A 21411-nucleotide genomic window follows, 5' to 3' on the forward strand; every position below is an offset into this window, starting at 1 on the left:
CAAGTTTCAATCTCTTTGGAATCATCCATTCTTTGAAGAGAATACTAAGGTTTGCGCCTTCTCCCGAAAACAGCGAGAGAAGATGGGTGAAAACTCCAGATTTTTTGTTTTTCTTTCATTGAAATTTGGTGATCACGCCCCCAAACCCCCCTTCCTCGGTTTGGCGATCTTAATTGTACACAGTTGCATGTTATGATGTTTTAGCTGAAAAACAAAACTTATCCGAAGTAGATTGCTCCCATAGTGACTGAGTTATAACAATTTTCCTCCAAAAATGCTAATTACCTATTTTTCGTAAAAAAAAAAGAAAGAAATCACATTTTGGCTTATTATTCAACTTGTATGACACCCAAGAACATGAAACATGTTTCATTCTCTTGAGAAATGTCCATTCTTTAAAAAGAATACTCAAGTTCGCGCCTTCTTCCCAAATAGCGGGAGAAGAGGGGGGCAAACTCCACATTTTTGTTTTTTTCATTGAAATTCGGGGGTCGCGCCCCCAGACCCCCTTCCTCGGTTCGGCATTCTGAATTGTACACGGTTGCATGCTACGATGTTTTAGCTGAAAAACAAAACTTATCCGAAGTAGATTGCTCCCATAGTGACTGAGTTATAACAATTTTCCTCCAAAAATGCTAATTACCTATTTTTCATAAAAAAAAACAAGAAATCACATTTTAGATTATTATTCAACTTGTATGACACCCTAGAACATGAAACATGTTTCATTCTCTTGAGAAATGTCCATTCTTTAAAAAGAATACTAAAGTTCGCACCTTTTCCCAAATAGCAGGAGAAGAGGGCCAAACTCCCGATTTTTGTTTTTTCCATTGAAATTCGGGAGACGTGCCCCCCCCCCCCCCCGCCCCAAGCCCCCTTCCTCGGTCCGGTGTTCTGAATTGTACACGGTTGCATGCGCTGATGTTTTTGCTGCAAAACAAAAGTTATCATAAGTAGATTGCTCCCATAGTGCCCGAGTTATAACAATTTTCGTCGAAAGAGTGTTCGAAGTAAATGAAGACGATATTCCCTGACATTTCCCTGACTTTTTTTGACACCTCAAATTCCCTGACTTTTCCCGGTTTTCCAGGTTTTCCAGGTCTGTCGCCACCCTGCCTTTATATAGGAACAGACTTAATATTCTAGTAACGACATAAATGTGCTATTAGAAGGGATATGTTTATTTTGTGTACTAACTGCAATTTTTAAATCAAATTTGGTTTATATTCACATTTTAAAAACCAAAACTTTTTCACTGATATACCAGCAAAATTTTATTTTATTTACCGCTTTTGAACCCGAAATTGACTGTTTTCGTATCTTTACAAAAAATATGTGCCTCTAGGTATACATAATTGCAACCTATATATTACTATCTATAAATAATACAAACACCATTTCTTTGTTACAATGTTCAAGGTTGGTAATGGTTGTAATTGGTATTGTCTCAGCCCTACCAGAGCTAAAAACTTAACTTTAGTAAATAGTTAAAACGTACTAAACAGATTTGTAATAATAGTTCCAGAGTTTGCACTCAATTTTTCCAAATCAAATACCTTAATTTTTCCAGGTACTTTCAAATAAAATTCCAGACCATTCTGCGAAATTCTAATTCTCTTTATAGGGTTATTTTTGTAGTGGACATATGAAAGCAAAGGATCCAGTTGAAAGAAATGATTTTTTTCTAAAATATTTACTTTTTAATTTATATACCCCTGTTGTGTCAAATCTTGGCTTGTATATGTACGAAAAGTCAATATTCACAGCAAATGCAACAACTATCTTTATTCCTTTCGATGCATATGCATAGAAATGGAAATATTACCCTTTTCTGAAAATTAATTTCTGTTACAATATTACTGTATACACCTTCTATTTTCGGTATAAATACAAAATGCTACACTTTGTTCATAATATAACTTAGAAACATTGTGCATAATTTTCTTCAAACGTCAGTATTGCCACCCTGAAAATATTTTACAAACTGTTAATTTTCTATTTGTTTGATCAGTTTTTTTTCTTTCTTTATTTTCCTACATATTCAGTGAGTGACAGACATTGCCCATAAGGCAATATTTATATTATTTCTGTGTTACAGTTCGATCAATGTTGCAAACTCAAAAATTCCTATACAAGCAAAAAGAGTAAAAATTAAAACTCATTTCGGCTATTGTGTCAAATGAGTAAATGTACTGCACACTCGCTACAAGGGCAAGCACAGAAAAAAAATAAAGAAATAGCACTTGTGCTGCCATCAATTGGGCAAATTATGATCTAAAATACAAAACGTTTTCAGCAAAGCAATTGGCAAACAACATAGAAACACACATACATTTCTGTATGTACTCAAAAGCTAAGAATGTATATTTATGTTATCCACAATTTGTACACAATAGGGACAACGTAGATATATGTTCTCCACATTGAAACGGTAATATTTCCAAACTCTTTCAGGATTTCCAGTTCAGTATGAACTTGGAGTTCCAATGTATGTGACCAATTATCTGTTATAAAATGTATTTTAAGGCGAATTACCTTCATGCTACACTCTAATTCTGTAACTTCAAAAATTTATGTAAGAGCAGAAAATATTTATCATGCACTCACTCTGTGAGTAGCATTAGGTTGCAATGCAATTACCTTGATGTTGATGCAACATGCATTTTCCATTTTGTTGACATTAGGTCAGCTGCAGTTACTTTGGGCTTCACCTCCCTGCCTGGTGATGGTGATTCTGCAAACATGTCATATTTCTTCTTATCTGCAAGAAACCATGAGAAGGTTGTTCTAATGAAGTTCAATTTAAATACGAAAGTGAAATAATATTTAATATATTTAATAAACATTTGCTTATAATGGTTGATTCCAAACTTTTTTCTGTAAAACTGCAATAAACCTAAAGTTTGTCCTGAAATTTTACACGCACATTCCTCAAACAATGCAAATAAAGGGCATGGCACATTTGGACTCTTCCAGTCACCTTTATTTGTTTTATTTCACTAAATCAAAAGAGGGTGTGTTCCTTAGTCGTATTTAGCGGCAAACTGGCTACTTTACAGCATGCCAAAGGGCATGAATAAATTTTGTGCGAGACGTGGATCTTCAGAGTAGTACCTAAAAACTGCTGATAAAGTTACAGGCAACTGGAAGCCTTGTCACACAACATTCAGGAGGCTGGAAAGTGTCTGAGGAGACAATATTAGGCTGAAAAGAAAGAATTACTTGTGTCACCATCAAAATTATTGTAAAGATCTTTTCAGAAGACTTTATCTCCCATATTCTAAGTGTCAAAGAGTTGCAAAGAAATCAATAGTATTTTGATTGGTTGATTTGGTTTATTTTACTTGGCTTTTTGCGAAGACGAGGATGAGTGAAAATGATTCAGTGTTGTATGGCTGATCTAAACAGATCCATCAATACGTCTTTAATTTTGAAGAAGAGTTTTCTCTGAATATATTCCAAAGAAATATTGGAATGGATACTCTGCAAATAGCAATGCATACAAATAATGATTTTTTTGGGTAATCTTATGTCAAAAAGGCCTATCTTATTACTACTGTATCGATATAATAATAATAAGGGAATTTTGAATTATGTTATACAGTTCCAAATTTGTAGAAGATTAGTTTATCACAACTTTTGCTTTCATCTTCTACTATTCTGAGTTTTCAGTAATTTTTGAGTGACAGGGGAAACAAATTATGGTTTAGTACGTTTGCACACGTGCCGATAACATTGGTGGTATCTCCTCCCTCGATATCGTCAGCACCAAAAACCAACGGGCGTTAATGGTAGAGATGCACATGATGAATTTCCTGGATTTCCTGCAGCCGGATTTTCCCTTGACAAATAGACTGTCATACCCATTCCCTTTGTGCCACAGGTAATGAAAAAGAGAACATGGACTCAAGCCATAAAATTTAGCTGGAATTTGTTTTGAAGCAGGCAGCAATGCCAACCCTAGCACAATTTGAGTTTCGTTGGAACCTAGGATACTGTGTTTCGATAATGGGAAAATCTAGCATAATTTGCAAACTTGCTTCTCTGGGAGGAAGAAATTTACTTCAAAGAACAATATTTTGAGAAATTAAAAATAAAATTATATCCAGATCTTATTTCCGATCCAGCGATATGCTTTCCCAACCACACCCTCATCTCTTCTATATTCTCCAGTTTCCCTGGTGAGGAACATTTCATGGCAAGAAATCGGTAGAAACTTGTGGGGCACAAATAAAACAAATGTTCCACTTTGTAGTCTACGAATCATCTCAAACCTTATCTAGTTAATTTTGGAAAATAGATGTGTAACAAAATTACGATCATTCGAAAAATGATTTTTAGATCCTAGCACAATTTATCAGGATTTACCGTAATTTCACAGATTAAACAGCACTTCCTCTTATCGGGAAATTGACAACACACAGTAGTGCGCATTTAGGCTTTGTCCATCACGTTGAGTGCCCCCTCCAAGGTTTTGGTTAAAAGCTCCTAATTTTGACGATGCATGTGCAAAACTCGCTGTGACAGTGAAGGCCCTACCTAGAGTGTGCAGCAAATACATCATTATATAATGGTTCCAGCCTTTCAAAAAAGGTGACATCAGCCTGGACGATAAACTATTGCCTAGAAGTTCCATTGGTCTAAGCTGTTCAATTGTAGTCAGAGTAAATTGTCTACAGAGTCCACATCTATCTGAACCATCCACAGCAAATAACCTTGAGAACTGTAAATAATGTTCCAGTGGAGTTCAAAGAGAACCACACTAGTGTTACAAAATCCACCCCATTGTTTGGTTGATTTTCTTTATTTTACTTCACTTTTCTGCTACTTTCGCTAATCATGAAGATGAAGATGATGAAATTGATGAAGAGGGACCATCAAAGATAACCCATGTCATTGCTTTCAATTGTACCTCTTTGCCTCCCACCATCAGATTTTCAACTTTCCCAGCCCACTTGCTGCAAGGATGGTGCTTCAATTCAGTGGAGGTCAAGAAAGGAGTTCACCAGTTTTTTGGCATCCAACCTGGACAAGTGTTGTTTGTTGTTCTGCCTCACTGAGGGTTTGCTTAATAAGTGTCCAGGAACTTTTGAATCGCAATAACTTTCAAAATGGAAGATATCTCCTGTTAGGTTGCTATATCAAAGTCAAACATATCTCTTTTTAGTTTTCCTTGACTGAACACCCTCCTGAGAATTATGAAGAAAAAAAATCAGATTTCTACATATGAAGTGAAACAGATATTCTTCATATTGATACCAATTAAAAACCATGAAAATAATTACTGCAAGATTAAAGTAAATACCTCGTAGACGCAAAGTTTCTTCAACTTGCGGGTCATCCTTGTGGACAAAAACCACCTTTGGTGAAACATGCTTCCCTTTTCCTGGACTTTGGGAATGCCTCTTCTTCTCTTTGTCTGAATCTTTCTCACTTCTGAAATAATAAGAATATTTGTCACTTATTCGGTTCACTTCTTATGGCATATAGAGGATACATAACTTGCTGAAAAATTATGTGAAAATAGTGAGACAAAAAGCTGGCTCGGTGGCTTAGTGTTAGAACACTGCATGGAATGTTTAAGACCCAGGTTCGATCCCTGTTGAGCTACAATTTTCATATAACTTTTCAGTAAGTTATTATAACATATTAACATTGTAATGCTAATGTGACTGCACACAAATGACAATCACTAAAAAAACTTCAAGCTTGAGAAAATTGACAAATGCAAAATTGGTGAAACCAATCATGCATTTTTTCCGATACATGTTGGATGTACAAAATAGGCAAGTCAATATTGACACATCACCACTTTGGAGCTTTTGAAACGACAACACTAAACATTCATGACATTTGGTACAGATGTTTGTAATGGTAAAAATATATTTGTTATGTAAATCAGGGTTGAATGAATGAATATGAATTTTTAAATGAAAAAATTTCACGAATAATTTCAATGATTCATTAAACTTTTTACTTAGTGCATGTAACCAGGAGATTATGTGCTAATCTAAAATAGTTCTAAGATAAGCAAATAATACAAACTCACTATGAAGATTCTTAAGTTTATTTAATTACGGATTTTGAAAAAAAAAATGTTGAAGCTTATTGTTTAACTAATGTTATGTATGTTATTGTGAATTTTAATAACATTCATCTGTTATTTTGAGCAAATTACTTGATGTACAATTATTATTGTTAGAAATACAGGATTGGCAATTTTAACGATACAATGACAGTTATGAATACAGAACCAATTAACCATAACTGCCCATATTAGGAATGGCAGGTTCATTACTGTAAATTTATTGAATATCATAAGTGTATTACTTTTCATAGGTATTTATGTACGAAATTATTATGTGTACCGAAGATGCATATCAAGCCTTATTAAAAATTATGTAACATTTTGAAAAACTGAAAATGCAGTGAAATGTTTTATCACCTATTTGTGTGTTAATTTGATTAGCATTCCTGCTAAATAAGTACTCTCAGATGTACAAGCAGTACACGTTTCTCATTCATTTAAAAATTGCCAATACATTTTTGGCAAATAGGTAATAAGAACTGCATATTTTGTTTACCTCACAGGGTATCTGACTCCCGATACAGTATCAGCAAAAAAATTCAAACAGATATTTTGCAGTATCGCCAATATTAATTAATACTGGACCCTAGATGCATTCCATTGGTGCACTAATACCTCTACTACTTACCACTGCCTATCATTTCAACTTGAGGATGCACTTTCAAATTATACAAATGGCATTGTTCCAGAAACAATTGGTGAAAAAATTTGCCTAATGCATGTAAAAACCCACTGATTTTATTTGTAGGCAACAATGGATTGAAACAACCTGAAATCCTTGAGCAAAACACCTGATCAACCCAAGCATGCACAAAGGGATTGCATACCTTTTTGATAAGACTCCATCTTTCTCCACTTTCATATAGTATGATTTTAATTTGGATTCCAAATCTTCTAAATCTGGAAGGTCCTCTAAGCCAAGCATGCTGAAGTGGAAGTGGAAAAGATGAAACACTTCAAAATATTTAAGATCAAAGATCTATGTGTTCCTTGCATTCATTTCATTATCCCACCTACAAATCCTCATTACAAAAGAAGTATACTATTATTTTTTTAAATCAAATGCAGTTTGTTCTAACATAATTCTCAGAAACTGCTCATCAGAAAAAGAGTATACAGATAATCTACTACTTGGAATAAACAATCAAGGTAGAATAATAAATTACTTTATGGTGAGTTTTAGAAGAAAATTGAACTGAACCCAGATTAAGAGATTGAGATATTCTTTTTTTCTGATCACTCCATTTTAAAATACATTAGAATAAGAATTTCAACAGGACTTCTCTGTCTTTAAGTCAACCTCTCATTTTTTTAAATTGCTTTTATTAGAGAACCCTAACATAGTTCCAAATTGTGAAAAATTCGATACATTTAGAATTTCTCCTGAAACAGAGAATTTTTGTATGGACAACTTTTGTAGCTATTAGATTTTTGTAGCAGCTCCACAGCACCAAAACCCTCTTTAGACGAGAGAGATAGACATAGGTACACACAAACATTCTCCTCAATTTCTACAAGAAATTCCAAATGAATAAGTTTTCTGAATTTATAACATTATTGCACTTCTTTGAACAGAGAAAAAAAATTCCTTCCTATTTTCAGCTGTGAAATTTGACAGAACAACATACATGGCATTAAAACTTGGAGGTCAACTACTACCAGCTTCTATGAAATGACAGTTAGCATAATCTTTGATCTTTGTAAGACAATGATGCTTTTTAAGCCTAATCTCTCACCAATTTCATTTTATGAAGTTTTGTTTTTGTTAATCTTGCATAACTTTCCTGACACTTATGGCAGAGTGCAACAATGTGGATAAATGATGCTTAGATGAAATTCATGAATATAGAATCACAAGAGGATCACCCATTTGTCAATACGAATACATCAATACTGGTATCAGTATCAGCTCAGCCCTAATATTAAGTTTTCAACTTCGTATAGTAATCAAATGAATGACATTTATTCAACATTGTTGAAAATAAGTGTATAAAATTAAATATACCTTGGTTCATGGTACATTATGCTAACTATTACATTACAGAAGTTTGTCAACCCAGGGGCCATAAATTATGCATTTTGCCAGAAAAATCATTACTTCAAGGCTAGTCTTAAGAAGGAAGAATATCACAAAAATAGCACCATATTTTTTAAACAATTATCAGTTTTTCGCACTGCAGCACTTCAATCATGAATGTTGCAAATCAATATCCATAGCCCATTTATAGCCTGTCCCAGCTAACTGTAGAGCAGGGCTGTGCATATCGGCAGAGGAGGAGGACAAAAATCGAGTAGTGAAAGCAGTGTTGCCAATCATACGGTCCAGACCTTAGCCCGTACGCTAAATGCACGGCTTGTCAAAATTTGCTCTTGCAGTTTTATTCCTAATATTTCCCTAAGAAATTCTTAAACCAATGATACGGACCTGGAGACAAAAATACGGTCAGTTTGCCATGTGCGTTCGGTATTATCCTTTTCAAAAGTTTGCAACGCTGCATCGCGAAGGAGGAAATCAGGTAACTCTCGTTGCCCATTACACAATCCCGTTTCTCTCATTGTTCATTGGTGAAGCTGTCTCACGTCACTACTTGCACAGAGACTTGTTCTTGTTCGCCTGGTCTACAGTTAGCTGGTATGGAGTTTAGTCTCAATACCTCAGTGCCAATTTTTAAATTTTATTAAATATAGTCTAACTTTTCAACGAGATCTTTTTCTAACTGAAATCAGAAACTAAAATTATCAAAGCATGTCTATTATCTACCTGGAATAATATTAATTAAAAAAAAAATGAAACTTTTGCTTGAATATTGTGCAGAGCTAATTAAGATTTGTATCAATGTTCTTCCAACTGGTAAGGCTTTGGGTTGTTTTCCACAATGATACATTATTAATACTGTACCTTGCTATTTATTTGGAATGTAACTGAATATGTGATGCACACGTGAAATCTTAGAACAATTATGTGACAAATGCTTCATATTATTGTTACAATGCCTGATATGTTGGAAGAGCAAAGAATAGACAAATAATGAACAATTACGCAATGGTCTTCATTGTGAAGAATGTTGTGATGGCTATGTTGATCAATGACAGTGTTGAAGACCACAAAGGTGTAAATAATAATGCTGTGGAACTAATTTTGACAATAAGTGTAAGTGCTAACTACAGAGTGATCCACAAATGTGGAAACACCCTTTTAAAACAAATATGAATAGGGAAACATGAACTAGATGTTCCTGTACGTAATATACAAAAGGGGAAAACTTGTTAGTGTATTATTAACTGTATACTTATAATTAAAAATTGTTAGCATATGTTGCCAACATGGCAGTAATCTTAAAGTCTGCTATCTTGGAGTTAACCTAATTTTTTAAAAGGGAAAGTGGTTACATCAGAATGGGCTAGAATTTCATGATAAAACAGAATGGTATGCTTAATTTCAATGTAACTTTTAACATTCTGATGCAAGGATCATAATGGGTTTTGAGGTATGCATCTAAAACAAACATGAATAGGGAAACACAAATCAAAAATTCCTATGCATGATACAAGAAAGGGGAAGAACCCTTGTTAGGGTATATAACCAACCTAGTGGCAATTTATATTCTTATACAATGACATAATAATTCCTTAAGTCTTTCTGAAAAAAAAAACCCTCTTATTTGTCTATTGATCTGCCACCTTGGAGTCAACTTCACTCTTTTAAAATTAAAAGCTGGCCAAGTGATATATTAAAATGAGCTAGAATTACACAACAAATGTGGTGGTATGCTTATTTTCAACATGGCTTTAACCCAGAATATTTTTAGGTTACATGACATGACAAATGATGCTAACTGTACCCATTTCTTAAAAAAATCAAAATCAACTTAGTAGTCTGTCTTGGTGACGTTCACTGAATTTCTTTCAACATCACATGATCAGAATTATCTCCTGTTTCAGAATATCATCAGTCAATCAAGCCACACATCAATAAAACCATTGGGTGGTTCATGCAGTTATGTTGAAAATAAGCATACCACTGTGTTTCCCATGAAATTTTAGTCCATTTTGATGTGTCACAAGGCCTCCTTTTTGTTTTAAAAAAAATTACTCAACTCCAAGATAAACATTGTTTGTAACATACCTCAACAAGATCTTTCCCTTTCCTATATCATGCATGGGAAAGTGTGATCATGCTTCTCTATCTGTGTTTGTTTTAGACAGAGCATCAGAAAGGTTCAAGTTACATTGAAATTCAGCATACAATTCTAGCCTATTGTGATATTCCACATGGCCACCTTCGCAATTTAAAAAAATGAGGTTAACTGCAGGATGGTTGTCATGTTCATAACATACCTAGCAAGTTTTCCCCTCTCCTATGAAATGTATAGGGATGTTTGGTTTGTTATCTGACAGTGTTTGTTTTAAAAGGGTGTTTCCATACTTATGGACCGCCCTAAACTTTAAAGTTTTCCCTTATAATACAACTGATTTCTAGGAAAAAATTCTTGTGCACATTTTAACAAGCAGTTTTATCTTACACTATGGAATCATCTTGCTACAAAGATGTAAGATTTCTGAAGCCACGTATTAAGTTTCATTTTGTACTTCAATTAATACTAATAGATTTGACTTGATTTGTTATAAAAATATAGATTTTTCATTATTATTTCTGCTCAAGCAAACTACCTTTTTAAGGCTGTAAACAAACAAAAAAGAAAATATGTTTAAGATATACACAATATTAACAAAATATGGATGCATGAGAGTACATACAAAAAAGCACGAAGAATACTCTTCCTTAATCCTCATGGCATATTATTAAAGCCCTGTGAAGATTGGCTACAAACACACTCAAAATGGCTGTATATATATATGCATGTGTCACAATGCTGCTTCGAACAAACTTTTTGTCCTCCATGTTTAAACAAAATTCTACAGCAAAACTTCATAATATCCATTCAAATAATGCACAGCTCTTTTTATATATATATATATTCAATAAATATATTTCTACTTATTTGTAGTGTAATTGCCATTTTATATAATTTTTGTGAGAACCTGCGAGAATAAACAAAAATATTGTTAGGAAATCACCAGTACACTTGTCACTTATTCTGTAAATCTTTTTTCCCCTCTAATGTATTCTGACAGCAATGATGTAAAAGAAAAAAAAACAACATTGACACTGGCAAGATTGCAAATGTAACTAACTTATATGTTCAGCATTGAAAGTAAACTGTGTGTACTTATCTAATAATTCTAAATTGAAAATATAAAATAAATGCAAAATAATGAGTTTTTTAAAAATTGTACAAAATATAACTATGCTACTATCCTACTACTTCTCCAGTGTTCCAGAGCAGTTATTTGATAAGTGACTTACATATAATAGTTTCATTTTCAAGTTATTATGCCTCTCCCTTAAAAAAATTGTCACGTAAATTCACAACAATAGTTTGAACATAGTGATTGCATAATGCACTATAACATATTTGTTACTAATCCTGTCCCTCAATTATCGATATAACATAACTATACAAACTTCCATGATTTCAGTCTTAAATTTCAAACTACAAAAAAGTACCAAAAACCAGAAACTTACTGATGATTATCTTTTCCATCCTTCCTATCCCCACTAGGCCCATACAAAAATTCCTCCTCTTCATCAATGCTCTTTCTCTTCTTCATCTCATCTTTTGCACTCAATTCCCTCTTCAGGGCTTCTTTCAACTTCTTGCTGTCGATATCATCAGACCTGTCAATGTCGTACTTTGCACTCTTTTTGCTCTTATCTTTATGCTTCTTCTTCTTGTCATGATCCTTCTCTTCCTTATCTTTAGATTTCTTCTTCTTACCTGAACGGAGAGAATATGTTAGTTACTTTTTACCATGTAAAGCGGAACATCAATTTTACATCTTTACAATTTTGCATATTCCTGTATTATACATTCAATCTTCAGGGTATCAACAGTACAAAATGTTACAAAATTATCCTGGATACTATATGCTGTGGAAAAGTATTAGTCGGTATTGAATAAATTCCAAACTGATCCTTTCTGATACTCATACCACTGGTATCGGCCAATGTTGATACGTCGGCATCAGTATCAGTTCAGCCCTAATATTAATTTAATTATCATAAAATATTTGATAAAAATACAGATCACACATTTTCTTCTTAAACCATTTCTTCCGATTTGTCATTTCCAAAACAGTGGCAGACAGACAGTTCCTGCACTGATGAGAAACTAGAAAAAAGTTCATGATAGATGCGGTCAACATGGTTTAGTATTGCATATCTAAAGTTTAGTGTTTCTACATTGCAAATTTGGATGCAACTTTTTATGCAATGTATATATAACCTGAGGTACTTAAATACAATATCCATGTTATATGTATACAAAGCTTTAGACTAACTACTCACCTTTGTCCTTGGATTTTGATTTGTCCTTCTTCTTTTTCTTCTTTGAATCCTTTTCTTGAACCTTCTTTTCCTTTCTCCTGTAACGTAAATAAATAGTATTGATTATCTATATTTAAAATTTTTTAACATTAAACAAATGCCCTTTTTGTTAAGAATATATACTTTTAAACGGTTAAAAGTATATGCTGATCTGTCTCCAGACATCAACTGCATATATGTCTCACATAAGTGTTAAACAATTCTAACAGAATCAATATTCAATAGTCTTCACTTATGTTAATTTACTTAATTAGAGCCACTGAATACTATACAGAAGAAATTTTCTTTAACAAGTGATCATAATACCAATACTTTTAGCTTTTAGATACCTCACTTGTTGGAAATATTCATTCACTTCACTTTTCAAATGTGGATTGAAAATATAATACTGTGCATGAATATGTATTAAAAGTAGGGCTGAGCCGATACCGGCGGTATCAGCATCGGTAAATATCGGTTGATTTTATTTTACTGATACCATCCGATACCAAAGATTTTCAGTGACTTGAAGAGTGGGTCAACATTTGTTCTTTTTTAAAAGTTCGTTCACCCTTCCTTGTGATAGATTGGGAGACCAGCACAGGAAGTTCCATAGATTTTCCTAGAAACGCTGGATGAAACCCCACCCTCCTGGGAAGCAGAAGGCAAGATCAAAGGCATGAGTAAGTGAAAGCTGAACCCAAACATGCCTATGAAGGCATATAACTGCTTAGTTAACGCAGTGGGAAATAAACCATCCATTGCCAATTCTTGCTTGAAGCTCACGGTGGTACGATAGCTGGATGTTTTTAATCCCCCGCCACACTAATGCCAGGTCAGGTAGTTGCTGAGTTCTTGGAAAAGAGGGATGAAGGTCACTGTGAAATTAGCTTTGTTTTATCTACGTTCAAACGCAAAGGGGAATCAGCAATTTATACTTATCCTCTTCACTCCTGTCATTTGTGTGACTGCGGGTATCGGCCAATGATGGCTATTTATTTCCGCCGAAATCCGGCCCCTGTGGCAGAGTGGTTAGCACATCACACTACAATGCCAGGGTTCGAATTCCGGCCTGGGCATGGGTGTACTAAGAAAGAATAAGAAAGATAAGCTAATCCAGACTGGACCTACATTTTAAAGTGGGACCCGAACCATTATGTGCTTCCACTGAGTATTGAACACACGATCTAGTAATTACAAGGCAACAGCGACGCCATCGAAGAGGCCCCTCTAAAAGATTTATGTACACCACTATTTTCAATAAAATGGATAAAAGCAAGGAGGGCCAAAAGGGCTAAATAAAAATCAAAGGAGAAAGGAAACACTCACCAGACAGTGGAAAAAAATTGAATTTTCGCTAACTATATCGTAGCATCTTCAGTCTCTTTCTTATTACTTACAATAATGTACATAGAATATTTATCAGGAACTTTACTTTTCATCAAATAGACGTACCATCATTCTTTTTGTTATTCAATAAATATTCAATTTTTACTTCTGTGACATAAATTTCCTTGCCATGACTTTTGTTTTTACACAAATTTTAGTGGTCTTAACTACACATAAGCTAGATGATGAATATTTGCTGTTTTATCTCTGATTTTATAGTCTTCTTACTATTTATGTAATAATATTTTTTAGTCAAGATAGAAAGAACAAAATAGTACTAACGTTGTCTTTCCCCCATTTCTTAGTTTGTGGTTACATACAATACTTCATACGAATCGGAGAAATTAAATAGAAATTAACTAATTTTCACTTTATTACAAATAATTTTAACTAATTTTCACTTTATTACAAATAATTATATTAATGTATTAAATAAAAAACAATTTTGTTATATTTCTGAGACACTTGTCTCGGACTGGCTCCCAAAATTATATATTTTTAAATACATGCCTAGTGATGTGTCGAATTAGTATGACTCGGTAACTAGCCATTGTTATTTTGTACTGGAATTATACAAGCATCGGTATTGGTGGGTATTGTTATCGGCAAATGGTGGTATCGGCTCAGCTCCAATTAAAAGTTGTTCACAATATGTACTTATTTTCTCTCCCCCCCCAAACTCTACCTCCTGGCAAACCAAATTCTCACACTTCTCATTTCAAAGTAAGTTTCCAGATCATTTAAGATGCTTTGACCACTTGCTACTCAAGAGCATAAAGTTTTTCCAACATTATTGAAAAGAGTAAACGAAAAATTATAAATTCCAGGTTTCTGGTTGTATGTTCAAACTTCCATGACTTTTTCAGGTCAGTGGAAACCCTGTATTGTCATTATTAACCTAATCAATAGAGAAGCATACATACTTCGTTTTTGACACACACACACAAAATGGGAAATAATGTACTGTCATGTTCATTTTTCCTGTTTTGGAAAGGTGTGGGTGCATTTTCCTACCATGTATTGTCATGAAATGAAGTGCAAAATGTGAAATAAACTCTTAAACATAAAATTCAGTTTATTTACTGACATGACACTTTCTAGAGTTTGAATTATAACATTAAAATGCTGACAAAGGCAAACTTTTATAGTATAAAAATATACATAAAAACGTAACGTTTCCACCCTCTAACAGGGTCTTCTTCAGACAAATATTAAATATTCATCTGAAGAAGACCCTGTTAGGGTGGAAACATTGAGTTTTATGTATATTTTTTATACTATAAATAAATTATTGTGGATATTCGTCTGAAGAAGACTCTGTTAGATGGTGAAAACATTAAGTTTTTATGTATATTTTTTATACTATAAAAGTTTGCCTTGGTCAGCATTTTAACGTTTTATTAACATAGAACCAAGACTTAACAGTTTGAATTATCCTGTGAGTTAACTAAATCACAGAAAATTGATTAATTCTGTTGTAAATATTTGAGAAGCAAAAAAATTGACTCCTTTACTCAAGAATAAACTTAATACTGTGAAGCAGGAAACTGTGACTGATGGTGATGATTATCACTGTAATAACCACATAAATGTATTACATGGGAAATGTTTACTTTGTATCTACTCTTAGGGCCACTACCCACAGGGCGTTCGACGTGTCTATCAAGCTCGCGCACATGATAAAGGCTAATCTCACTCCCGAATTTGTCGCGGCGAGGAAGATAATAGTGAAACCTCGCTCTTACCTTTGTATTCCCGTGCGCTTGGTAATTGCCGATTCCGACACGTTATTGGAACCTGACGTGCCGTTTCAACAGAAATCTGGCTTATTAATACCCCGGGCTATTTTAAATGCACAGACCAACCTTCTCTGGATTAGCAATCCATTGACGCACAAGATTACCATTCCCAAAGGTCAGCGTCTTGGTTCGGCTAACGCTTGGGAAATCCCGGTCGCCCCGGCCGAACCGAACGGGGACAGGGCGTGTGACACCGCCGGAATATTTCACACCCCGGCTCAGGTGCATGTCACAACAGAAACTGAAGATGCAAGTAACGCATCTCCGGTTGACAAGCAGTTCGACATAAATCCCGACCTTACGCCCGTACAAAAACAACAATTGTTGCAGCTCTTGAATAAATATTCCCACGTTTTTTCTTGGTCCGAAACTGACGTTGGTCGAGCTACAAATTACGTACACCTCATTCGCCTGAAAGACGATGTTGTTTTCCGGTCAAGGCCGTACCCGGTGCCCATTCATTTGAGAAAAGAAATGAATGAGCAAATCGACTCCATGTTACGGCAAGGGGTCATCCGGGAATCTACGTCCCCTTACAACTCGCCTGTGTTTCTCGTGCGCAAGAATAACGGGAAATACCACATGGTGCAGGATCTTCGTGCACTGAATTCTAACACCATCTTTGATGCGATTGGAATGAACGATCTCAATGAGACTATATCAAATGGGCGGCAAACGTTTCTATTGTAATCTTGATTTGCACCAGTCGTATTTTCAGTTACCCCTGTCGGAAGACAGCAAGCCGTATACGGCATTCACAGTGCCAGGAAAAGGCCATTTTGAACTTAATTTTGCGGCAATCGGCGCAGGCACCAGTCCTGCAGGATTAACAAGACGATTCACTTGGCTTGTGCACAAATGGATCCTTCCACGTTCGCCTCCTACATGGATGATCTGTACAGTTTTGCCGACAAGTTCTCGGTCTTATTGACCACCCTCGAACAACTGTTCAAGTGTTTAGAGGCGGCCGGTTTGAAACTTACACCTTCTAAATGTTCCTTCGGTTATAGCCAGATTATCGCCCTCGGGAACCGAGTTGGCCGTTTCGGTTACTCTATCTCGGATAAGATTATCGACTCTATTACGCACTACATCCAGCCCAAAACCGTGCGTCAGGTGCGCCGCTTTTTGGGACTTACTTCCTACGTCCGGCGGTATATTAAAAACTACTCGGACATTGCCGCACCGCTTCAGGCTTTGGTAGGAAAGAATAAGCGTTTTCAATGGGAAAAGGAACAAGATGCCTTTGAAGCATTAAAAAAGGCTCTTATTACGGCCCCCGTTCTCTTACCGTATAAGCCTGACAAATAAGTTCAGGTTTATACTGATGTATCGACTACAGCAATTTCCGGGATATTGATGCAACAAAACTCTGAAGGGGCGTGGCTCCCTTGTGCGTATTGCTCACGAAAATTGAAAGATCACGAGACTAGGCTCGGGATCATTGAACTTGAACTGCTGGCCATTCTTTATACTTTAAAGAGCTTCAGGTTTTATCTTTTAGGATGCCATTTCTTTTTGTTTACCGATAACAAAAGTATAACGTATCTGCGCACCGCTAAATCTCTCTCCCCTAAACTCTTACGTTGGTCGTTATCGATAGATGAATATTTTTTTACGGTTTCCCATTGCCACGGTACTCAAAATCCAGCGGACCCCTTGTCCCGGGATACTGGTATAGAACCGACCGACGACGTGCCAGAACTGGAAGAGACCAAGGTTTTATTCATGCAGGATAAAACCATTGATATTGCCTCTCATCAGCATGCGGATGAAACCCTCGGCAGTATCATTCGCATTTTGGAGGATCCACAGGGGGAGGGCAACCGAGCCCCCGCCCCCCTCCAACAGCAGGCATGTTACCATTCCATCGAAAATGGGTTGCTCTATCGGCTCCATCGGATGGCCTCGGGCGCACAGAAGCTTCTATGCATACCGACCGCCCTCCGTGACACGGTGATTGAATCTCTCCATTCATTGCCGACCGGAGGCGGCCACATGGGCTTTTCCAAAACTTACAATCGAGCCCTCAAAGAAATTTATTTTCCCTTTATGAAGAACTTCATACAGCGGAAAATCAGGGAATGCGCAGTGTGCCAAGCGAATAAGAAGCCGCCCGGTTATCCGGCCGGCGAGTTATTAACTTATCCGCCGCAAAAACCATTCCAATCCATCGCGATTGACTTCAGTGGCCCTTATACCGCTTCAGGACCGCTCAGACATAAATACATACTCGCGGCGACTGACTTTTCAACCCGGTATATGGTCGCATGTTCGACTCCCGACGTGTCGGCTCAAACGGCGGCCGACTTTCTGTATGAAGAGATTATACTCCGGTTTGGGATCCCAGAGACCGTCCATACCGATAAAGGAAGCGCATTTACCTCTAAGCTTTTTCAGGAGTTGAATGAAAAGCTAGGAGTAAACCTCAAGTTCGCGCCCACGGCGTGTCATAATTCCTTGGGTATTCAGGAGAAAGGACATTTTTCCTTGCAACAGATTCTTAAGAACTATGTAAATTCGTCCCACACTAATTGGGAAATGTATCTTGGCCCCACCCTCTTTTCTTATAATACGGCCCGCCAGCAGAATTTGCGTTATTCGGCGTTCTATCTTTTGCATGGTTTCGAACCCCGTACTCCCTGGTCCGCGATGCTCCATAGGAGCGTGTGTGCAAGCGTAGAGAATGAAATGAGATTTAAAATCCTGGATAAGGCACGTGCAGCGGCCGCAGAACATCTCCAAGCTCGCCACCACGCCGTTAAGCCAGCTTATGACCGACAACATTCTCAAATCTCGTTTAATAAGGGCGATAAGTCCTTATTTTCGATGCCACCCAGCGCATCGGAACTTCTAGAAAATTTTCGGGACGTTTCACCGGGCCTGGAACTGTAATCCAACGCGTTCACCCTAATTCGTATCGGGTCCAATTCACGAATAAACGGGGACAGGTGATTATTGACGAGATTGGAATACAGCGCCTTAAACTGTATCATCCGCCCCATGAAGATTAGCGAACACCGGGGATAAGGGAAGGTTGCCACCCGCCCCCCCCTTTTGGCTAGTTACCGACGGTCACCTATAACTTTTGCTATATATCAGTGGTCAATGAGCAGCAACGATCAGACAGGCAATTTTTTTTTGACAATAATTTTAACTTTATACCTAAATCGCTAATAAATAAATATCTCCCTTCTCTTATGCGAAAATGTTGTGAAAGGTATTGTTTTTCGCCAATCACCGCAGCTGCACGTAGTGCAGACTGTAAGTCACCCACACCATAAAAATGAAGGTCACGAAGAAGTAAGAGATGTTAAATAACACTATGAGTGTTTCTATGTAGCGCACAGTGTAGTAGTTTCAACGATAAGTTAACAAGTAAGTCAAAATGCGCTTATTATATGATATACAAGTCCCCCCAAGGGGCACCTTCTGTTTAACAGAGGGGAAAGGACGACATATGCCGAAGGCTTTTGAATTTTTTATCAAGTCGTGTGCTCAGCACACGATAAAGGACTTACACGAAGTACATTCTTCACGAGTTTGGTGTGCGGATGGACGAAACTGGCGTTAAAAATACGTTCACATTTTTATGCATATATTTTTTTTTGCATTACAGTGGAGGATTTAATAGATTTTATACAAATAGTACCTTTGTCGCTTGCACGGGAAAATATACCTCACCGCACCTTCGTAATAATTTTACTCAGAGTTCATTCCAGTTACATTAAAAATATAGAGATAAATAACGACGACAGAGATTTAAAGGTGCTGTGCCAATGAAGAGACAATGAATAAATAAATCAGTGCATGAAGCGAAGTCTGCTTCATTAAGTAATCAAGCGACGGATAGATTATTATTATCCCGTTCAGTCAGAAGAGTTGTGGCTTGCTCCCACACCTGAATAAGTATATAGTTACTGACAGCATAGACCGACCATATGGCGTTACTTGTATCATAACAGTTTTAACTTTGTTTTTCTCAACGGTGCAAGCGTTACGTTTTAAAGGAATAATTAGTTAAGCACTTACTTATCACTGTAGTTTTGGTACTTTCATCTTTATAACGGTAATAGCGATTTGTTTGTTTTTACTTAGAAGCTGCCTGCTTCATCGTTTCCCGCTCACGACCCGCTTTCGCGCAGTCTCCATGCTGCAGCTCATATTACTAGGACCATATAATAAGCGAGAATAGCATCAATACTTATCACACTTAGAAAAGCATAGGCTTTACCATAGTAAATGTGGCCATCCATATTAGCGTACTATTGCAAGTCAGTGCACACTCGGAGCTGGAAGTGTGTACTCAACACCACGCTCCGTGCACCTATGTCAATGTGATCCACCCCTCCCGCGAACACTTGCATGAAGACGAGGTCCTGGATTTCCCACCGCCGTTTCACATTCCCCAAGCGGGGGAAAGGCCTATTTAATTTATCGCCCATCTCTCGTATGATAACCTTTCCTTATTTTAAACCATCCTTTTTGATGGGCAGAGAGTCGTTCCGGCGGCCCACTTTTCAGCACCTGTTTATGTCTTGACTCAGGAAAAAGGGATTGCGTTTGTTTATCACAACAGGCATGGTGACCTGGAACTGCATTGAACGGCGTCTGAAATTCTGCTGAATTTTCTCGACCCAGTGTTGGTAATCAGGAGGCATCTCCATTCGAATCCACGCCGGGAGCGCCCGCCGTCCCAGCTTGCTCTCAAGAACGAACCATTTTTCGAAGTACATTCGTTTGTTCCCTGGCACATTTTCTCACCTCTTGTGGCAGAACCCCCCCCCACCCCTTTCCTTCGCGCACCCCGCAGATATAACGCAGGGAAACCTCACCGCTTGCCTTTTTGCGACCGCCGATCCTTTGGAGCCACGGAAAATATGAACTTTGGCCGGAGCGACAGACTACCGAACCAAGGTTGCCAGTGCAATGTATTTCCATTTTTTTAAAGACCGTCTTGCTTTACTCAACGGTGATACATCCACACGTAACCCCCTTCGCCCCCTTTTGCAGATCAGCAGGATAGGCGATTGCAGTTATTTCGCCCGTTTTCTCTGAGCTGCTTCTCTCAGTAACTGACCTTTGCTCCTCTTCCAATCAGCTCCCGGCATTACAATTCAGTGTAGCCAGCCCTAACGCTCTGGTTTCCAATCCGCCGTCTTTCAATTCCTAAGGACGAAAAATTCGCTCAAGACGAGTTACAAATGAAACGTCGCCAGTAGTTTTCGGACTTCGGACCTCGCATACGCCTGGGAAAATCACGTTCCGCCGAGGAATTCAGAAAGACAGGACTCAAATTACTTTGCCAGAGCCGTGAATCCTGCAAGACGACCTGTATTCTGTACCCTCCTATGCAAGGTACCATAATAATTGCTAGCTGCAAACAAGGACACAATTTTCTATCCGTTCACTTTCTTAGAACCAAGTTTCTTTTTTTAACCCATCCGCTTACCTAGTCGTCGAATCGACGGCCTGACTGGACATTCTGTTCCCATACCTAGTCGTCGAATCGACGGGTTCCCGATTTTCATCATGTAGTTCCTTTTTCATTCAATAGATGGCAGAGGTTGTATGATCTTTCAAATCTATGACGTGTATGTTTGTGCTGCTAAGTTTTTCATACCATTTCAAGCGTGTTTTGTTCAGTAATTTCTCATGTAAACAAACCTTCATTTGTTACGTCTTGCAAACATGTTGCATAAGAATGT

The 21411-nt window shown here is 37.0% G+C and overlaps 1 protein-coding gene across 5 annotated transcripts in view; it reads right to left on the reverse strand.

Moving 5' to 3' along the window:
- The window catches only part of LOC145987872 (uncharacterized), an 87738-nt gene that overhangs the window by 7066 nt on the left and 59261 nt on the right, over positions 1–21411 (reverse strand). For 4 of the 5 annotated variants that reach the window (XM_083122640.1, XM_083122639.1, XM_083122638.1 and 1 more), the window contains 5 exons: positions 12498–12574; positions 11676–11928; positions 6916–7014; positions 5306–5436; positions 2641–2761 (listed from right to left, as the gene is read on the reverse strand). In XM_083122640.1, coding sequence (XP_082978766.1) covers positions 2641–2761; positions 5306–5436; positions 6916–7014; positions 11676–11928; positions 12498–12574 — 681 coding nt within the window. The remainder of the gene's footprint in view (positions 1–2640; positions 2762–5305; positions 5437–6915; positions 7015–11675; positions 11929–12497; positions 12575–21411) is intronic. The other variant, XM_083122641.1, reaches the window with a different exon arrangement.

The sequence above is a fragment of the Lepisma saccharinum genome, chromosome 5 (genome assembly GCF_977018435.1).
Source record: "Lepisma saccharinum chromosome 5, izLepSacc3.1, whole genome shotgun sequence".
Classification (NCBI taxonomy): domain Eukaryota; kingdom Metazoa; phylum Arthropoda; class Insecta; order Zygentoma; family Lepismatidae; genus Lepisma; species Lepisma saccharinum.